General features: G+C 48.8%; 1 protein-coding gene across 2 annotated transcripts in view; it reads left to right on the top strand.

The window, feature by feature from the left end:
* Nucleotides 1–7,393, top strand: part of Gpr156 (G protein-coupled receptor 156) — a 62,523-nt gene extending 55,130 nt beyond the window's left edge. For both annotated transcript variants that reach the window (XM_057765872.1, XM_057765874.1), the window contains exons 8-9: nucleotides 17–175; nucleotides 6,113–7,393. In XM_057765872.1, coding sequence (XP_057621855.1) covers nucleotides 17–175; nucleotides 6,113–7,393 — 1,440 coding nt within the window. The remainder of the gene's footprint in view (nucleotides 1–16; nucleotides 176–6,112) is intronic.
* Nucleotides 7,394–16,531: the final 9,138 nt, after the last annotated feature.

Raw genomic sequence — 16,531 nt, forward strand, 5'->3', positions numbered from 1 at the left:
TTCTTTTGACTAACAGCTGAAGCAATGGAAGGCATTTGAAGGAGAAAACCAAACAACCCGACGCATGGCCAAATATTTCAGCACTCCTAGCAAAGCCTTCCACAGCCAGTTTGACGAGGACCAGAACGGCCACCTGAGGGATGAGAAGAGCTGCATGGAGAGGCTTCTCACAGAAGTAAGCCCCATCTTGCCTAGCAGGCTCCCTGTGAGGAACTTCAACCCCGCGGGAGCAATCCCACGTGCCCTCAGGGCCCTCCATGCCCTCATGGCCCCTCGTGTTCTCATGGCCTGCACGTTCTCTCTGCCAACATTCTCTGTCCTAGTTATTCTTCTACTTTGCCCCAAAGCCAGCAAAATCCCACCACCACTCCAGTGACCCTCATCCATCTCACCCATGCAGCAGACAGATGTAGACTGAGGTCTTTGTGTTACCTGTTGATGAGTAAGACATACTCAGGTCCTGACCTTAAGGAGTTTGCAGTCAAGTGGAACAAATGGATATTGATAAGTAAACATTTAGTCATAAACTGTGCTAGCAAAGACTGGAGAGGAGGTACAACTGACAGAAGAAAGCTTATCTAGGCTGCACCAAGACATGGCTTTCATCCCTGCCTACTAACCCTGGTGTGGTGGCAGCTGCCTCTAGTTCCGTCCTCAGAAAGAGAAGGTGAAGGTCATCCTTAGCTAGCACAGGGGGTTCATGGCCAGTCTGAGCTACAGGACTCTAGCTCCAGAACCAAAGGAAAGAATTGAAACTGTGATGACAACCAGGAAAGAAGCAATCAGGTTGATAAAGTGAGAGTGATGGGCTGGGGAAGTGGGGAAAAAAAAAAAACCAGCAGAATCGTCAGAAAAGGCTCTGGATGAAGTCTAATGATGAGGACCAATTGGCCAGGGAATGAGTCAAAAAACCAAAACAAACCCACGCAGAGGGAACAGCATTAGAAAGACCCTGAGCTCTGGTGACCAGTGTGAGTACTCTCTATGTACAGTCATGCCGTTGTGTCCACGACATGATGGGGCCTCTCTGGGACAGCTCAACCTTCTCAGTGTCCAGCGTTCCCCGGTGTGTCTACAGGTGGGGGTGGAGTGAATACGGGTCTCTGAAGGTCACCACAGCATCAAGACAGCCTGGGTGCCCCAGCCAGCCCTTCTTTATTCTGTACTTAAACCAGAATTGGCCCCTCTCCCAGACAAGCATAATGTGGACTTGAAAACCCTGAGGACTCTGCTCCATAAGAAGGCAGTACAGGGCCAGGGCCAGGGCCAGGCGAAGGAATTATAAGTATTTTGACACAAATTAAATCAAATTGCATATACATATATATATATGTGTGTGTATGTATATATATGCAAATATATATATATATATACATATGCAAAACATGCCTGAGTTAGTGCTATTAGGGAAACCAAACTTGTTTTTGATAGCAGGACTGTGTCCTGGGCATGAACATCTCCATGAGAGGACAGTGCGGGAGAAACCTTAGACATAGACGTGCCCAGATGAAAGGCCAAGCCTGGTCAGCACCCACGGGGCCCTGCTTCTCTGCCCCTCCCCCCCCCCGGGTCTTCTTTACCCATCAGAGAAACCTCTGCTTTTCTTCCCTCTTTATTAAACACTCTGGGCATTATTTTAAAGCCAGCTTTCTCTCCACCTGGCAGGGCAGTGGCCCTGCCTCTGGTGTTCTGTAAAGTTTTTAAAGAAATATTTTCCCCGATAAACAGAAGGCCTGAAACTTGGCTAGACTCAGCAGGGCGGTCCTCATTTACAATCAGCTAACACTGGAACGGCCAAATGGACTGGAACGGATTCTTTAGCCTTATGGTAATTTTTTTGAGCAGCTTATTGTACCTCTGCCATGCTACCCTGTTTCCCACGCAGTGGCTGAATGTGCTCTTTCCAAAAGAAACCTTGAGTCTGCAGGGCAAGAGCCCTTAGCAGGCTCGAGCACATTAGCAGCAAAACACCGCTTCTGTTGCGCTGGCAATGCCAGAGCGTCTTCCATAGAACAGGCCCAAGAGCCAGTAGCCAGTCCTGGCGACCAGCGGTGGGCAGCCAGGGCATGGTTGGCTCTTCATCCTGGGTGCTACCCCTGCTGCCTTTTCCTTATGCAGGACAGCACCCGCCCAGCCAGGGTTTGGTCTAAGCTCACTAGACCTCCCTTGCAGTTGCCATGATTTGATAGCCCAGCTTCTCATTTGCGTCTTGTGTTTTTCTATTTGCTTTTGTTTATGAGACAGTGTCTGTGTAACCCAGGTTGCCATCAAACTGCGATCCTCCTGCCTCAGTTCCCCAAGGACTAGAATTACAGGCATGCACCACCACAATCAGCTCTTCTCTTGGCCTCTCACACAGCGCATTTCTCTTGCACCAGTGTGCAGTAGACAGACTGTCCCTTGTGCTGGCGACCCTTCCTTCCGTCCTGGTACTAGAGACGTGAGATGTGGACTCCTAGGGTCCGTGTCCTCTTCCATGTCACTTTGACATTTTGCTTCCCACCGTAGACCAAAATAATGATTTAAATATTCATGTAAAAGCCGCTGCCACAGGAGGTCAGATCTCCGACTCCTTGTGGCAGGACCTCACACTACGCCTCTAATTAACAAAGCCGCGGTGAAAACACAGTCTTGCTTCCTTTTGTGGAAGAAGGAAAATTGACTGTTTACATTGATGTTTCTAAATCCGTAGTCAGCCAGCTTCAGACGTTTGGTGAGCTGGGAGGAGGGTGTTCTTCCCATCTGGATGTTCATAAGTGTTTCCTATACTCAAAGCCATTTGGAGAGAAAGCACAAGGAGACAGAAATCCCGTTTCACCCCTAGAGTGGGCTCATCAGCTACGGCTTCTTCCTGCCTGCTGAGGCTGGCATGAGGACTTTCAGGGTGGATTTCAGGAATGGGCGCTGGGGGAGGAAGAAGGGGATCAAGTCTCTACTGAGCAGCCACCACCATGGTTACCTTGTGAGGTCCTTAGAGTCACCTGACAAATCCTACATAGCCTAAGTGTTCCCCTGTCACTCGTGGACTCTGTTCTGGGTGAGTCTCCCCTCACCAACCAGCGGATCTACATCACTTCAAGAGGGGGAGGGAGACCTGGCAGGTGGGAACTCCTCTAAAAGTCCCTTCTGCCTGCTCCATCAGTCTCTCACTGGCGTTGGCTTCTCTTCTGATGGCAAGGAAGAACAGGAGAGCCAGCACCAATAAATACCACCTCCTGGTTTTGCCCAGGGACAGGGACTTACAGGCCACTGCAGGTTTATTGGAAGGTTGTATTCCATGCCTTCCTCCCTTAAATGGTCATTTCTGACCAGGTATGGTATGCATGCCTGTAATCTTAACGTTTGGAATATCAAAGCAGGAGAATTGCCATGAATCTGAGGCCAGCTTGGGCTCCATAGTGAGTTTTAGGCCAGCTGGAGTACCCTGTCTCAAAACCAAAAAGAATCATTTCTGGCCAAATTTTCAATGTAATTTGATAAGCAAGCCTAGGTTCTGTCCATGGCCAGACTAGAGTTTTAACTTTTTTTTTTTTTTTAAGATTTATTTATTTATTATATATACAGTGTTCTGGCATGTATGCCTGAAGGCCAGAAGAGGGCACCAGATCTCATTACAGATGGTTGTGAGCTACCATGTGGTGGCTGGGAATTGAACTCAGGACCTCTGGAACAGCAATCTTAACCTCTCAGCCATCTTTCCATCCCCCCAGACTGGAGTTTTATTATTGTAAGACAGAGTCCAGGCAGGGCAGTGGTGGTGCACACGTTTAACTCCAGCACTCAGTAAGCAGAGGCAGGCAGATCTCTATGAGTTCGAGGCCAGCCTGGTCTACAGAGCAAGTTCCAGGACAGGCTCCAAAGCTACACAGAGAAACCCTGGAAGGGGGGTGGGAGAGGAAGAAGGAGAGGGAGAGGGAGGGAGGGAGAGAGAGAGAGAGAGAGAGAGAGAGAGAGAGAGAGAGAGAGAGAGCATTCTTTTGTTTCCAGGCATGATAAAGGGTGTCTCAGCACTGGTCGTTCGCTCCTAAAAAGGAGGCAGCCACAAGATCAGTACTGAATTATCCAGACAAATCTTGCTGGACCCCAGTGCTTGCCAGACCATTTCCCCCAGAGTCTGTTTCATCTTCCTCAGCCCATCCATTCCTCATGAGACACTTTTCACCGCTGCTCTGCCTTGAGCATGGGAGAACACACGTTCTAAGCTAGACAGTTCACTGCTGCCCTCCACTAGGGCAAGAGCGTGGGCATGCCCAGACACCCAGTGGCAGCTCACACCCGGGTCTGCTTCCCGCCCCACAGCGTGCAGTTAGGACAGGCACACTTCTGCAGCTGTTACCTGCCTGCCCTCTGGGGCACAGCCTGTTGACTCGCTGACATCTGCACAGGAGGACAGAACTGCCCCAGCCTCCTTCGCCTTCTTCACTGGATTCTAGAGCTACCTAATCACGCTATCTGCTTTCAGCTCCTGTAGTAAGCCTTTTCTTAAGTTATCACGGATTAATTTGGAAATTAATGGGACTCACTGTGATATTCCTGGGCCTGCATACAGTCTGCATTGATCATGGCCATCCGCACCTTCTCCCCCACCTTACTTCTCCCCCCCCCACCCCCACACTTCCTTCTTAGTTCCTAATAGCCTTTTCTACTTTTAGGTCATTATTGTTTTTGCATCGACACCTGAGGGAAAAATAGCACGAACCATTTGACTGGGTCTGGTTTATTTCACTTGACATGATGTCCTGAAATTCCACCCATTTTTCTACAAATGGCAGGGCGTCATACTTCTTCAGAGCCGAATAACACTCTGTTGATGTGTGTTGTATTTTCTTTATTAACTCTTCTGTTGACGGGCGCCTTGGCTGGTTCTCTCCTTTGCGTTTTGCAGTCAGTGCTGTAACAAGCATAGCAGGATGATAATGATACCGATTTCATTACCTTTGGCTCTCTGTCTACTCAGGCCTGGGATAGCTGGGTCACCGGGTACTACTCCTAGCTTTTTGAAAAACGCCGCCTTGATTTCCAAAGTGGCTGTACTGATTTCATTCCCACCAACATCGTATAATGGCTCTGTGGTCTCCACACCCTCACCAGCGTTTTTAACTATAGACATACTAACTGGATAAGGTTATTTCTCATGTGACTTGATTTTTGTATTCCCCTTATGGATAAATATGTTGAGTACGTTTTCATATGTGTATTGCCTACTCGTATTTCTTCTTTAGAGAAGTACCTATTTAGATCCGACAAGATCGTCCACCCATTTTACAATTGGACTCCATGAACCCTTATTGCTGAGTTCTTTAAGTTCTTTCTATATTCTGCATATCGGCCCTTCGTAGAGGAACTGATGACAACCAAACCTCTCTGGTTCTATCGGTCATCGTTGTGTTGTTCTCTGTGCTGTTCAGTAGACTTCTACTCTGATGTAAACCCTCTTGCCATTCTTGCTTTTATTTCATGTTAAGCTACAATAATGCCGATACACACACTTCTTTAAGAGCTAGTGATAGCTAATTGGTCTCTTAGGCCTGTCACTCCAGGAGGCCCTGCCACTTCCAAGGACAAGTTGAAGCTGCCTTGAGATTCTCGTTGGCTCACGTAGTTCTGGTATGAACGGTATCTCCCTCTCCTTCCCATTCTCCGGGCCGTTTCACAAGAGGCAAAGCGTTTGTTTTCTCTGTGGTCATCCCGAGAGACGCGCTTCAGATTCATCTGTGGTTCACACAAGTCTGAGAAGGCCAAGCTGAACAATCACAATCCCTCTTCAGTCTGGTTTCCTCAGAGTAACCTGACCCTCTTGGGGCTGAGGGAAATGAGATGATACTGCAGCTACCAGCAAGCCTTGAGGCTGGGCCCCCTTCATCCTCACAGACAGCAGTGCACAGTCCAGGGCTGGGAGGAGAGCCCATACTGCCTTTCTGGGAACCACATACCTGTGACTATGCTAAACGCTTGGCAGGCCTTAGTTTTTTCATCCAATGTTAAGTCCCGCCTCCAAGCTTAAGGTCACCACCCAGTGCATTGGAAAAAACTGGGATTTAAGCAGGGTCTCCAGTGTCACATTTTCTACCACAGAAGGCCTTTTGTTGATGGTCTTGCTTTTATTTCACAGAAAAATGCAGTAATCGAAAGCCTGCAAGAACAAGTCAACAACGCCAAGGCGAAGATAGTAAAGCTGATGTCTTCAGAGTGCTCCTACGACTCCCCGGAGTGGACTGTCCCAGCTGCAGCCTCGGCCCATGGGCTGGCAGTTCAGGGACCTTCAGAATACCCCACTGCCTCTGAGAATGCTGTCGGTGCAGCTGCCGAGGACTCCCTGCATGCCTCCGTGGCCTCCCAGTACCTGGAAAGCCCTGGAGCATCTAAAAGGGACGATAGTCCTTCCGGAGACCAAAAGGATAACGTGACTTTGAAACAGTTCTGTGATCATTTGGACAGGGGTTGCAGCCCAAAGTCACAGGCTGAACAAAGTGAGGGTCCAGAAAGAGGTGATCAGGGACCCATGACACCCAGCCAGAGTTTCATGGCTGATAGAGTGGGGTGTGACCCCCATAGGCCCAGGCAGAATTCAGAGGAACTCCCAGAGAGGCCACCTCGGGTCAGTTCAGTGGTCAGAGAGAAGCTTCAGGAAGTCCTACAAGAGCTGGACCTGGGCCCCGAGGCTCCCCTTTCCCCACTACCTTGTTCCCAACAGCTTTGGAAGAGCGCCACTTCCCGCAGTCCCCAGAAGCTGTCTCCATCTAAACTGGGTTTCAGCCCATATGTGGTGAGGAGGAGACGGGCTGCCCAGCGGGCTCGCTCCCACATCCCTGCCTCGGTGGCCCTCAATATGGGGCAACAGGCAAATAGGGCGGTTTCTGGTGCCCAAAGCGGGCTGGTTGAGCAGAGCCGGGACAGCCCCAGGCTGGACCACCAAAATGCGAGGTCCAAGGTACCACGGTCCTCTTCTGTAAAACTGTCACCACTCTCAGATCCTCCCCAGAGACGGAGTGCCCTAGAGGGTAACAAGCGATGCCAGCCCGAGCCTCAGGGGGCTGGAGGATGCGATGTAAGCGTTCCTTGCCAACCTTCTGCTTTTGCCCCACGCCCACCCTCTTCACCAGGTCTGCCCAGGCACCATCAGTCTCGACTCCTAGCGTCCCCTGGATATCCTGCCTTGTCCTCTGGGTGCTACAACCTGGACAGTGAGTCCAGCAGCTCAGACGAATTCTTTTGTCGCTGCCACCGGCCCTACTGTGAACTCTGCTTCCAGAGCTCTTCAGACTCCGGTGACAGCGACACCTCAGACAGTGACCTTGAGCAGCCTTCAGGACGAGCCTCCTGGGAAAAGCTGTGGTCCCGCTCCAAGCCTGTTGTGAACTTTAAAGATGACTTGAAGCCCACACTAGTGTGAGAAGCAGCAAGGTAGGGCTGGCCAGAGGCCAGTCTGAGTCCCCTAGAGACAGGAAATCATGGCAGGAGAGCTAGATCTGTCTTGGAGGACCAGATCAGCTCCAGCCTTGACCATCCTCGTCTGGGTTTCTGCTGTGTCCACTCTTACCTTGAAGACGTCTCAGTCTATGAAAAGAAGGGCATTGTCCACCCCGCTACTACCTCAGCATTTCTGTGAAGAGCTTTGGTGAGGGACTGTAGAAATCCTTACCCTGAAGGTGCTAAATGAGTAGACAGAGCTGTCCATCCAACTCAGCCTGGATTCTACGAAACTGTGAATGTATACCAAGTGGCCAGCTGGCTGGATGGACAGAAAGATGTGTTGATGGATGGAAAAATTCTGTAGAACCACTGTGACCCACCAAATTAGCCTTTCAGTGACCAGACCTGCCAGGTAGATAAGCCTACATTGTTATCTGTCCAACCCGTAGGAAGGGTGACTTGCTTGCTGCTGAAGGCCGTAAGCATCACTGATTCAGGGTTCCAGCTTCTGGTTCATGTCAGTTCAGCACTTCCTACCCTGCTTCTTCCTGTCCAGCCACTATCGTGGTGCCTCACTCACCATGATCCCCAATAGTTTCCTAACATGTGCCCATAGTCTTCTCGATGGGCTCAATAGTACCTGTCTCTTGCTGCTCTCTAGTGGCACTGTGTTCTACACAAACACACAGCAGCAGTCTGTGCTGGGAGACTTATTGCTCAAAATGGGGAAATAGAAAAGAAGAAATGAAAGGCCAGGAGTAGCGTTTAATCCCAGTACTCAGGAGGCAGAGGCAGGTGGATCTCTGGGAATTTGAGGCCAGCCTGATCTACAGAGTGAGTTCCATGACAACCAGGGCTATGAAGAGACCCTGTCTAAAACTAAAATTACAAAAAAAAAAAAAAAAAAAAAAAAAGAAGAAGGAAGGAAAGAAGGCAAGAAAGATATTTTGCCTGAGTCTGGCTTGGGACTTGACAATAGCAAATTCTAGTAGTTCCTTACGACAACCCTTTAAAATAGATGGATGCCCTTATTTCTTCAGCTAGGGACCATGGGGCTTGGGGAAATGCAATGTCTCCCCAGCACCACAGTGCTGGAAAGGGACTGGCCTCTGCCAGTTTGCCTGAGCTGCTGATGGCTTTCCCCAGGGATGCATCTCTCTATTCATTCTTCTGCAAGCGGCTGGCGAGATTGAGGAGAGAGCTAAACACGGGCAGAGTGAACTTCGAAGATGTGCTCAGCCTGCAGTCTCAGAGGACACAACCAAGTTCTTCATCCCCTCTTTCCACGGCTGAGAGTCGTGGAGCTGATAAGGAGTGAGATCTGGAAACCCACCAGCCACTAAAGCTGCAGGGAAGGCAAGCTGGTCCACTTCAATTGTTGTCTAACCGGTCATCTGCCCTGGCTGCCATCCTGCATCTGGGCTGTGTGTGGGTTTTGTGAAGGAGTTTGGGTTTGGGGGGAGGGGTGCATTTAACATAAAACATTCTCTCAGGGTCTGCTGCCACCTCGTGAGCCTCCAGGTGCTTAGCCACGGGGGCCCTGCTGGCCGGACAGCAGCTTCTGCCGTCTACTGTTCATAATTTATTCTGCATAGGGGGCTGTAGTTCCCGTGTGTGTTGTTTGTATGATGACCAAGCGTACCTTAATAAAAGGGAAATGACCCTCAAGTAAGTCTCTTCTAAAGCTGTAGTCTTGCTCTGGGGAGGAGCCTGGGGAAGACTAAGTCTCTGAAAGGGGGAAGATACAGAACCGCCCTTGGGCTGTGACGGTTCCGTGAGCAACGTTTTACAAAGTTCCATTTGTGACAGACTCTCTGATGATCTCTCTGTGCAGGTCCTTATCCCAAAAACATCCCCTTGAGCTGGCAGAGGACACAGTGAAGACCCCTAGAGACTCCTTCCATGTGGTGGGGTCTCTGGATGAGCTTCTCCTTAGCTCCCCTCCCCCCAGTATGCTACCCCCAGCAGCCTTCTCTTTCTTATGTTCGTCCTGAGGATTCACAGTCAAATACCTGTGGTTCTGCTTCTAGACCCCAACCCCACAAGTCCTCCCACAGCGCCATTCGTTTCTGACATCTCCCCAGCCACCCACTGTGCAAATGCTTTGCCTTTCAGGGTTTAGGTGAAATGTATTCTTTCTCTCTCTGGCTTTTCCTGAGCATGCCCAGATGGAACTGACCGGTCCTCTTGCTTAAAAGGAAAGGATGTTTCCTGGTCCGTGTTTTGGCCTTGGTTACAGAGGTCTCAATTAAGCAACTTGAGGATGACTTTGTAAACTATCCTAGACCTGACTGAAAAGGTGAAATGTCAACACTAAATGCTCCCTATTTATATAATTTGGTTCAAATATTATAAGCAAAGCACCATGGCAGCCTATTCAAAAATCTTGCCCCAAACCCACCATTCACCCTGTGTACCACAACCTCTTCTCCTCACCCACAGATTCTCGGAAGTTTCTCCCCAAGAGCATCCAATAGGCAATGGCATCCATAGAGGGATGTGTGTGCCGCGGTGCTCTTGGCAAGTTCTTGGCTACTTTCTTGAAGTAGTGGCAGTAAATTGGGCAGAGGATTCTTTAGAAGTTGATGTCACCCCCTGCTGACATCATCACACCATGTGATTGTTGGTCCTAAGGCCAGGCAGAGTGCCAGGCCCAACTCTGCCCCCACAATATGTTTTCTGCTCATTGAAAATCTGTGTCTTCACAGCAAAGATCTACCCTTACCTCCTGCATTGTCCCAAACCTCCCCTTTCCTTAAAGATCAACTTGCACTCCTCTGAGTTCAAGGAGGAGAAAGGAGGAGTTCAAGGAGGAGTTCATGTAGGAGGCATGGCTTTTTAGAACTTAAAAAAACCTTTTTGAAAAATTGTTTATGTGTGGAGTGTTTTGCCTGCTCATGTGTCTATGTACTGCGTAAATGCAGGGTCCATAGAGGCCAGAAGAGGGCGTCAGAACCCCTGGAACTGGAGTTACAGACAGTTGTGGGCCATTAGGTGGACGCTGAGAATTGAACTCTAGTTCCCTGTGAGGACTGTTAATCACTGAGCCTTCTCTGCGGCATGATTCTTAAAAGAACCACACTGCTTTCGAAGTGGCACAAAGCCCCATTGACATGTGTTTCCTCCATGGATTGCAAGTTCCCCAAAAACACTGAGCACATCTTCCCAACCTGACAGTAGCACTCAGAGAGCTTTATCCAGGGGAAAAGACAAGAAACGTCTGACTGGCAGCTTTGTGAGGGGGCAGACGGGGGTGGGGGGGAGCGAGGTAACAAAGACAGAAGGTAGACCTTGCTCTGAGCCAAGGGCAGAGCCAGAAAGGGAGGCAGCCACCTGGCTCTGCTGCCTCCCCGTGCATTAAGAGCATGAAATAACATCACTTTTAGACCCAGAAGTAACTGGATTCTGAAAACCACGGCGCTTTAAGTCTCTTAGGGAAGGGTGGAAGAGGATAATGGGGTTACTGGGAAAGAAACAAGAAAGCTGCTTTGATCAAACTCTTCCCTTGGAGATTCAGACTCGTTTCCTGGCACCGGACAGTATTTTCAGGACGACTGTTGACCTGAGGAAGACATGGGCATCTGCACGAAGTTGCTCCATACAGCACTTCCTTGCCCACGGGCCTGCTTTCCCTAGCATTGGGCACCTACTCTGATCTCTCTGGATTTCCCCTGATCTCAGCCTCCTCCTCAGACAAGTGTGTTTGAAGAGGGAAGCACTCTGAGACATGTCCAGCTCACTACTGAAGCAGTGGAGAGACAGGAAATGATGTCATTAGGCAAATACCTATTGTACCTAATGTAAGTTTCCCAAATCTGGGTCAGGATATCCTGAGGCATGAAGCTCGGAGGATGAGTGCTTGGAAAAGACCCTGTGAAGGCCTGTAGAGAACCAGGAGAAAAGAAAGAGAAAGAAGTCCAAAGAACAGAGAGAAGCGAGAGGGAGACCCAGCGAAGGAGGAAAAGAGCAAAGAATGGAGATCCTGGCTTGCTTGGCTTGCTCAGATAGCTCCTGGCAGTCGCCCCTCCTCTATACAAGTCTGCCGGCTTCCGCTCCCAGCAGCAATGGCAGGAGGCGGATTGTCGGGGAAACAAGGCTGAGGTGCCCTCGCTCTGTCCTTTCGTTAGCCCAAAATATTTTCATCTGTTTATTTCTCCATTTCCCCCTCCAGGCTGTGAGCGTCACAAGGCTGGAGCTTGTCAGAATGGTCTTGGTGGCTCCCAAGCCCAGCCACCATTTCTTCCACGGCGTTGCTGCTCTGCAAATATTTGTCCAAAGAAACGAATTGAGGGAAGAAGGTGACCTGAACAGTACCAACATCCAGGCGACTCAGAGAGGTCCCCTGGAAGACAGGACTCAGGTGCCCCACGCGCACGTAAAGGACACAGTGTTGCTGACTTACCTCAGCCTTCTCCTCAGTGGTATCTGACCACGCCCTTTATCAAAAGAAGGTAATTGTGCTTGTCAGATGGCTCAATAGGAAAAGACACTGTGGCCAAGCCTGTGACCTGAGTTCAGTTCTTAAAGTCTACATGAAAGAAGGAGAGAGAGAAGCAACTGACTCAGGCTTTCTCCTCTGACCTTCACACAAGTGCTGTGGCAGGCACACACATAAAAGCACAGACACATGCACAAATACACACACACACACACAGACACACAGATACAAACACAAAGAGTAAAAACAAGTTAAAGAGGACAATATATGAAACCCATAAATTTTTCTACAATCAATAAATGCTTCCAAAAGTTGCTCTGCTTAAAAAAAAAAAAAGAAAAAGAAAAATGGGGCTGGAGAGATGGCTCAGAGGTTTAAATCACTAACTGCTCTTCTAGAGGACCCAGGTTCAATTCCCAGCCCCCCACATGACAGCTCGTAACTGTAACTCTAGTTCCAAGGGATCTGACACCCTCATACCAATGTACATAAAAACAAACAAACAATAAAGTAAAATATTAAAAAATACTTAAAGAAAGAAAAAGAAAACAAAGATGACATTTTAAATGACATTTTCTTTTCTATTAATTAATGAGGCTTTCACCAAGATGTGCAATGTCTTCGTGGCTCAGTTTCCCCAAATATGAACTGGAATAGTAACACCTACCTGATCAGGTCTTTAGGAAGGCTCCATTAGCTAACATGTAAAATGGTGCCAACCCTGCCTGACAAGGCAAGCATTATAAATGTCAGGTGCCCCAAGGGATTCCTTTCCCAAGGTCCAGCACTTAGTTTTTTGAGAAAGGGTTTCTCTGTGTATCTTTGTCCTGGAACTCACTTTGTAGACCAGGTTGACCTCAAACTCACAGAGATCCTCCTGCCTCCCCAGTGCTGGGATTCAAGGTGTGAGCATGCCACCATGCCTGCTTACATCCAACATTTAGACGGAAGTCAGTATTCCCTCAAGGGCTTGAAGAAAGTTCTTACTTGCTAAAAGGAATCATTCTCCTATCTCTGCCAAAAGGGACACTGGGCTCTTCTATATAACTGTGGTGCCTTTGGGCTCCCAGTCCCTAGTCACAAGCCCCCACCCAGCTCACAGCTTCCCTTCCTCCCAGGTACCTATTCCCATATAATCCATAATCTTGGTGCTATATGTCCCACCCCCAGCTTTTCTCTGCTTCCCTGAGAAACAGCCTTGGCAGTTTGGAGAAAACTTCATTTCCTTTTTCTTCCACAGACTGGCTCCTGTGGCTTCCTTACTAGGCTGATTTCATTCAGTAAACACGGCTGTTAATGAAGAGGCAAGGGTCTTTGAAAGGCTCTCCCATATACAGGACCAACAGCAACAGACTTCACACCGTGCGCTGTTGGCCCACTGCCTCCAACCGACAACCCTTAGTGCACCTGCCGCTCCGTGAGCACCAGGCAGAACACAGCCTTTTCTGAAAAAGGAAGGAACAGAAAGGCAGATAACATCTCAGCAAAATGTTTGGAGAGCACTCGTTCATGTACACAAGCCCTCTTCCCCTTGCTTTACACCAAAGTCCCCTCATTGTCTTTGGCGGTGCTCCGGTGGGGACAGACAGTCATAGAAGTGTGAAGATGGCCCTCTGGTTCAGCCCACTTTGGAGGTTTTTTCAGTCCAGGTTCTTTCCATGGGGAGAATAGATACCAAGGTGAGGCCAAAGGAAAAGATGTACGAAAACCAGAACGTGCGATTGTTAAGGGCAGTCAAGACCCATGAGCAATTTTCTTTGTAGAAGCAGAATTATACGTTGCCATAGAAATAGGCATAATAACGCACATGCTACAGGGTAGCTACTACGTGCCGTTTCATCCTTGTCTCCTTAACGCTTACTACCATCACAAAGCAGGTATCTCAGTGATGAAGAAACTTTCCCTGGGAGAGGTCAAGTAAGGGAAAGCCATATGACCCATTAGAGGCCGAGCCCGTGTGTGCTCTGAAGTCTCACCGGAGATTCCTAAATAATTCTCGGACTCCCCCAGCGCTGCTTCTAGAGCACATGCCACAAGTATGCTTCTGGAACCAAGTGGAATTTCAACAGAGGAGGGCAGGGGCCACGCCTGAGGTGTCCCGAGGAAAGGCTGGATGGGCTGGTTCTGTCAGTCAGTCTCTTGCAAAATCCTCCGTGCTGAGTCATTGAGCAGTCCCTGAGGCCGGAAGACTGCTTTCTGAAGCTACCTGCCTGGTCACTCCAGTCCCTTGAGGAAGTTCAATTCTGAGCACAGGTTATACTGAAAGCAAACAAGACTCTTCAAGTTGGTTCCTGCCCTCCTTGAGTATTAGCACAAAACGAAGTGAGTATGGGACCCATCTGACGGTGGAGCCCAGGGTGGCGCACGCCTTTAATTCCAGCTCTCCGGGAGGCAGAAATTGGCGGAACTCATTTTGCGGCCATCCTGGTCTACAGAGCTAGTTTTAGGGAGGCCAGGGCTACACAGAAACCTTGTCTCGAAACAAAAAAAGATGAAATGTGCACTTCAGCTCATTAGCTGAGATCCTTTGCCAGCTCACACCTCTACCGGGCTGAGAAGCCTCCTTGCTCCCCATTTCCTGTAGGACAAAGTCTTATTGACCGGGGATCTGAGGCATGCCAGGTTGAGCCCCAGAAATCTCAGTTTTGCTCTTGTCAAACGGGTTTGCTATTTGCCTAGCGTCTCCCACCTGGCAGAGGGCTTTTGCCCCTCTCTCCTTTGTTGAACTACCTGAGTCTGAAGTGGCTTCCCTTCCGACCAGGGTCAGCTGGCCTGATTTATTAGGTAATAAATCTTACACTCCTGATTGGCCGCTGAAAGCAGGTCTACTGTTGATCTTGGACTATTAATAAATCCTTCACTGTTAACTTTTCAGACGCTTATGTCTTGCCTCTTCAAATGTTATCAGAGGATCGATGGCAAACACTTCTCACTGCATCTCCACAGTGTCGTCCCCAATGCTGGATGCCCAGTTCATCTTGATCAAATTTCAAGGTTTATTCTGCAGATGGACCAACTACTACTACTACCTGTCTGTGTAAGAGTATCCCGAGCACATAAAAAGGAATTCGGTGGCATTTTTTTCCCTCTCAAACCGTATCTGAAGTTTGGCATTTCAGAGAATCTTGGCTGTCTCCTTGGGAAGGAGAGAAACACACACTTGCTGAAAGTTACTGTGTACCAGCTACACTACTGGAGCTTACGAAATATATTTCTCATAGTTCTGGAGGCTGGGAAAGCAGAACTCAAAGTGCCAGCGTGGTAAACAGCTTGGGGAGAGATGTAGTTTCTGTATGGAGGGAATGCTGGTCCCAAGATGGCAGCACGGCAAGGAAGCCAAACAAGCCACGGAAAGTCTGGTTCTTAAGATCACGTGTAATTATCTACACCTATATGAGTGTGTAAAGGTGAGTGCAGGTGGCCACAGAGGCCAGAAGAGGGCTTTTAGGATGGCTGAGTTACAGGCTGCTGTGAGCACCCGGTGTGGTGCTCGGGAGCCAGTCGGGGTCCTCTGGAAAAGTAGCGATCATTCTTAGCCACTTCACTCCCTCTCTAGCTTCCTTCTGAGGATTTGGTTTTAATTTTCTCCTCTTCCTCCTCTCCTCTTCTTTCTCCCTTTCCTCCCGCCTTATCTTTTTTTGTTGTTGTATTGACATGCTCTTTTCACTGGGTCTATGTACCTCAGCCTGGACTCAAACATCCTATGTATCTGAGGATAACCTTGACACACAGCAATTCCCCTGCCTCCCAAGTGTTGGAATTATGCCTTATATTATAAATTATAATATAGAATTATGAAAGTAGCCATCAGGCCTGACATGAGTCTCTTTGATGCAAGTTTTAATGGTGCTTCTAAGAGAGGAGTCCTCACGGCTAATCACCTCTTCTATTGTCATGCTAGCGTTACCCCAGTTTTGAAGGGGACACCTGTAAGCCATAGCAGTCCCAAAAATCCTGGGCCCAGTTTCTTAAAACAGCCTCAAACAACAACTAAGCACCTGCCCAGATGGATTTCTATCTATGATCAGCTACAGGAAGCTGAAAATTTAAAAAAAAAAAATGTGGGCAAGGGAATGGATAACAAGGTTAATCCTGAGGTGTCCCTGTTATGTGATGTAGTGAAAACTAAAACCAGAACCCAGGTCCATTGGTGCGTTCTGTGATGTCACAAGCAGGCACCTTTACCATGAGGAAAAAGTGCTCATACCGGTAGAGTGCACTTGTGAGTGTATTATTACCTGGAGCTGCAGATCTTGACCATCATGGCCTGAATCCAAGCAGAAGTTAATGTGGCCAATCATGCACTAACAGGATTTTGTCCTCCTAGTCACAATTGTAGTTCCTGAGACACCCTAAGTCCTGACATCATACACTTCAAGTTTTCAAGGCAGTGTTAATGAGAGCCTCTGACTCTTGGCTCTGATCTCTGGGGTTCTGCCTGTCATCTCCATCTCTTGGCTTTGCCAAATCCTGGCTTGAGGCCACCCTATTCTTATCTTGGCATAGCTTCTAAGTAGTGGGGAAGGCGATGGGTGATGCAGACACATCCCCATGGCCTAGTGCCTTCCTGCATCTCAAATGTACATTCATCTCCCTCCATGAGCTCATCTCACATCTTGGCTCATCCTCAGCCAAGTGAAGACCAGGAAGCACTCACCAGATATCTTGTAGGTAGAATGC

Source organism: Chionomys nivalis, chromosome 3 (assembly GCF_950005125.1).
Source record: "Chionomys nivalis chromosome 3, mChiNiv1.1, whole genome shotgun sequence".
NCBI lineage: Eukaryota > Metazoa > Chordata > Mammalia > Rodentia > Cricetidae > Chionomys > Chionomys nivalis.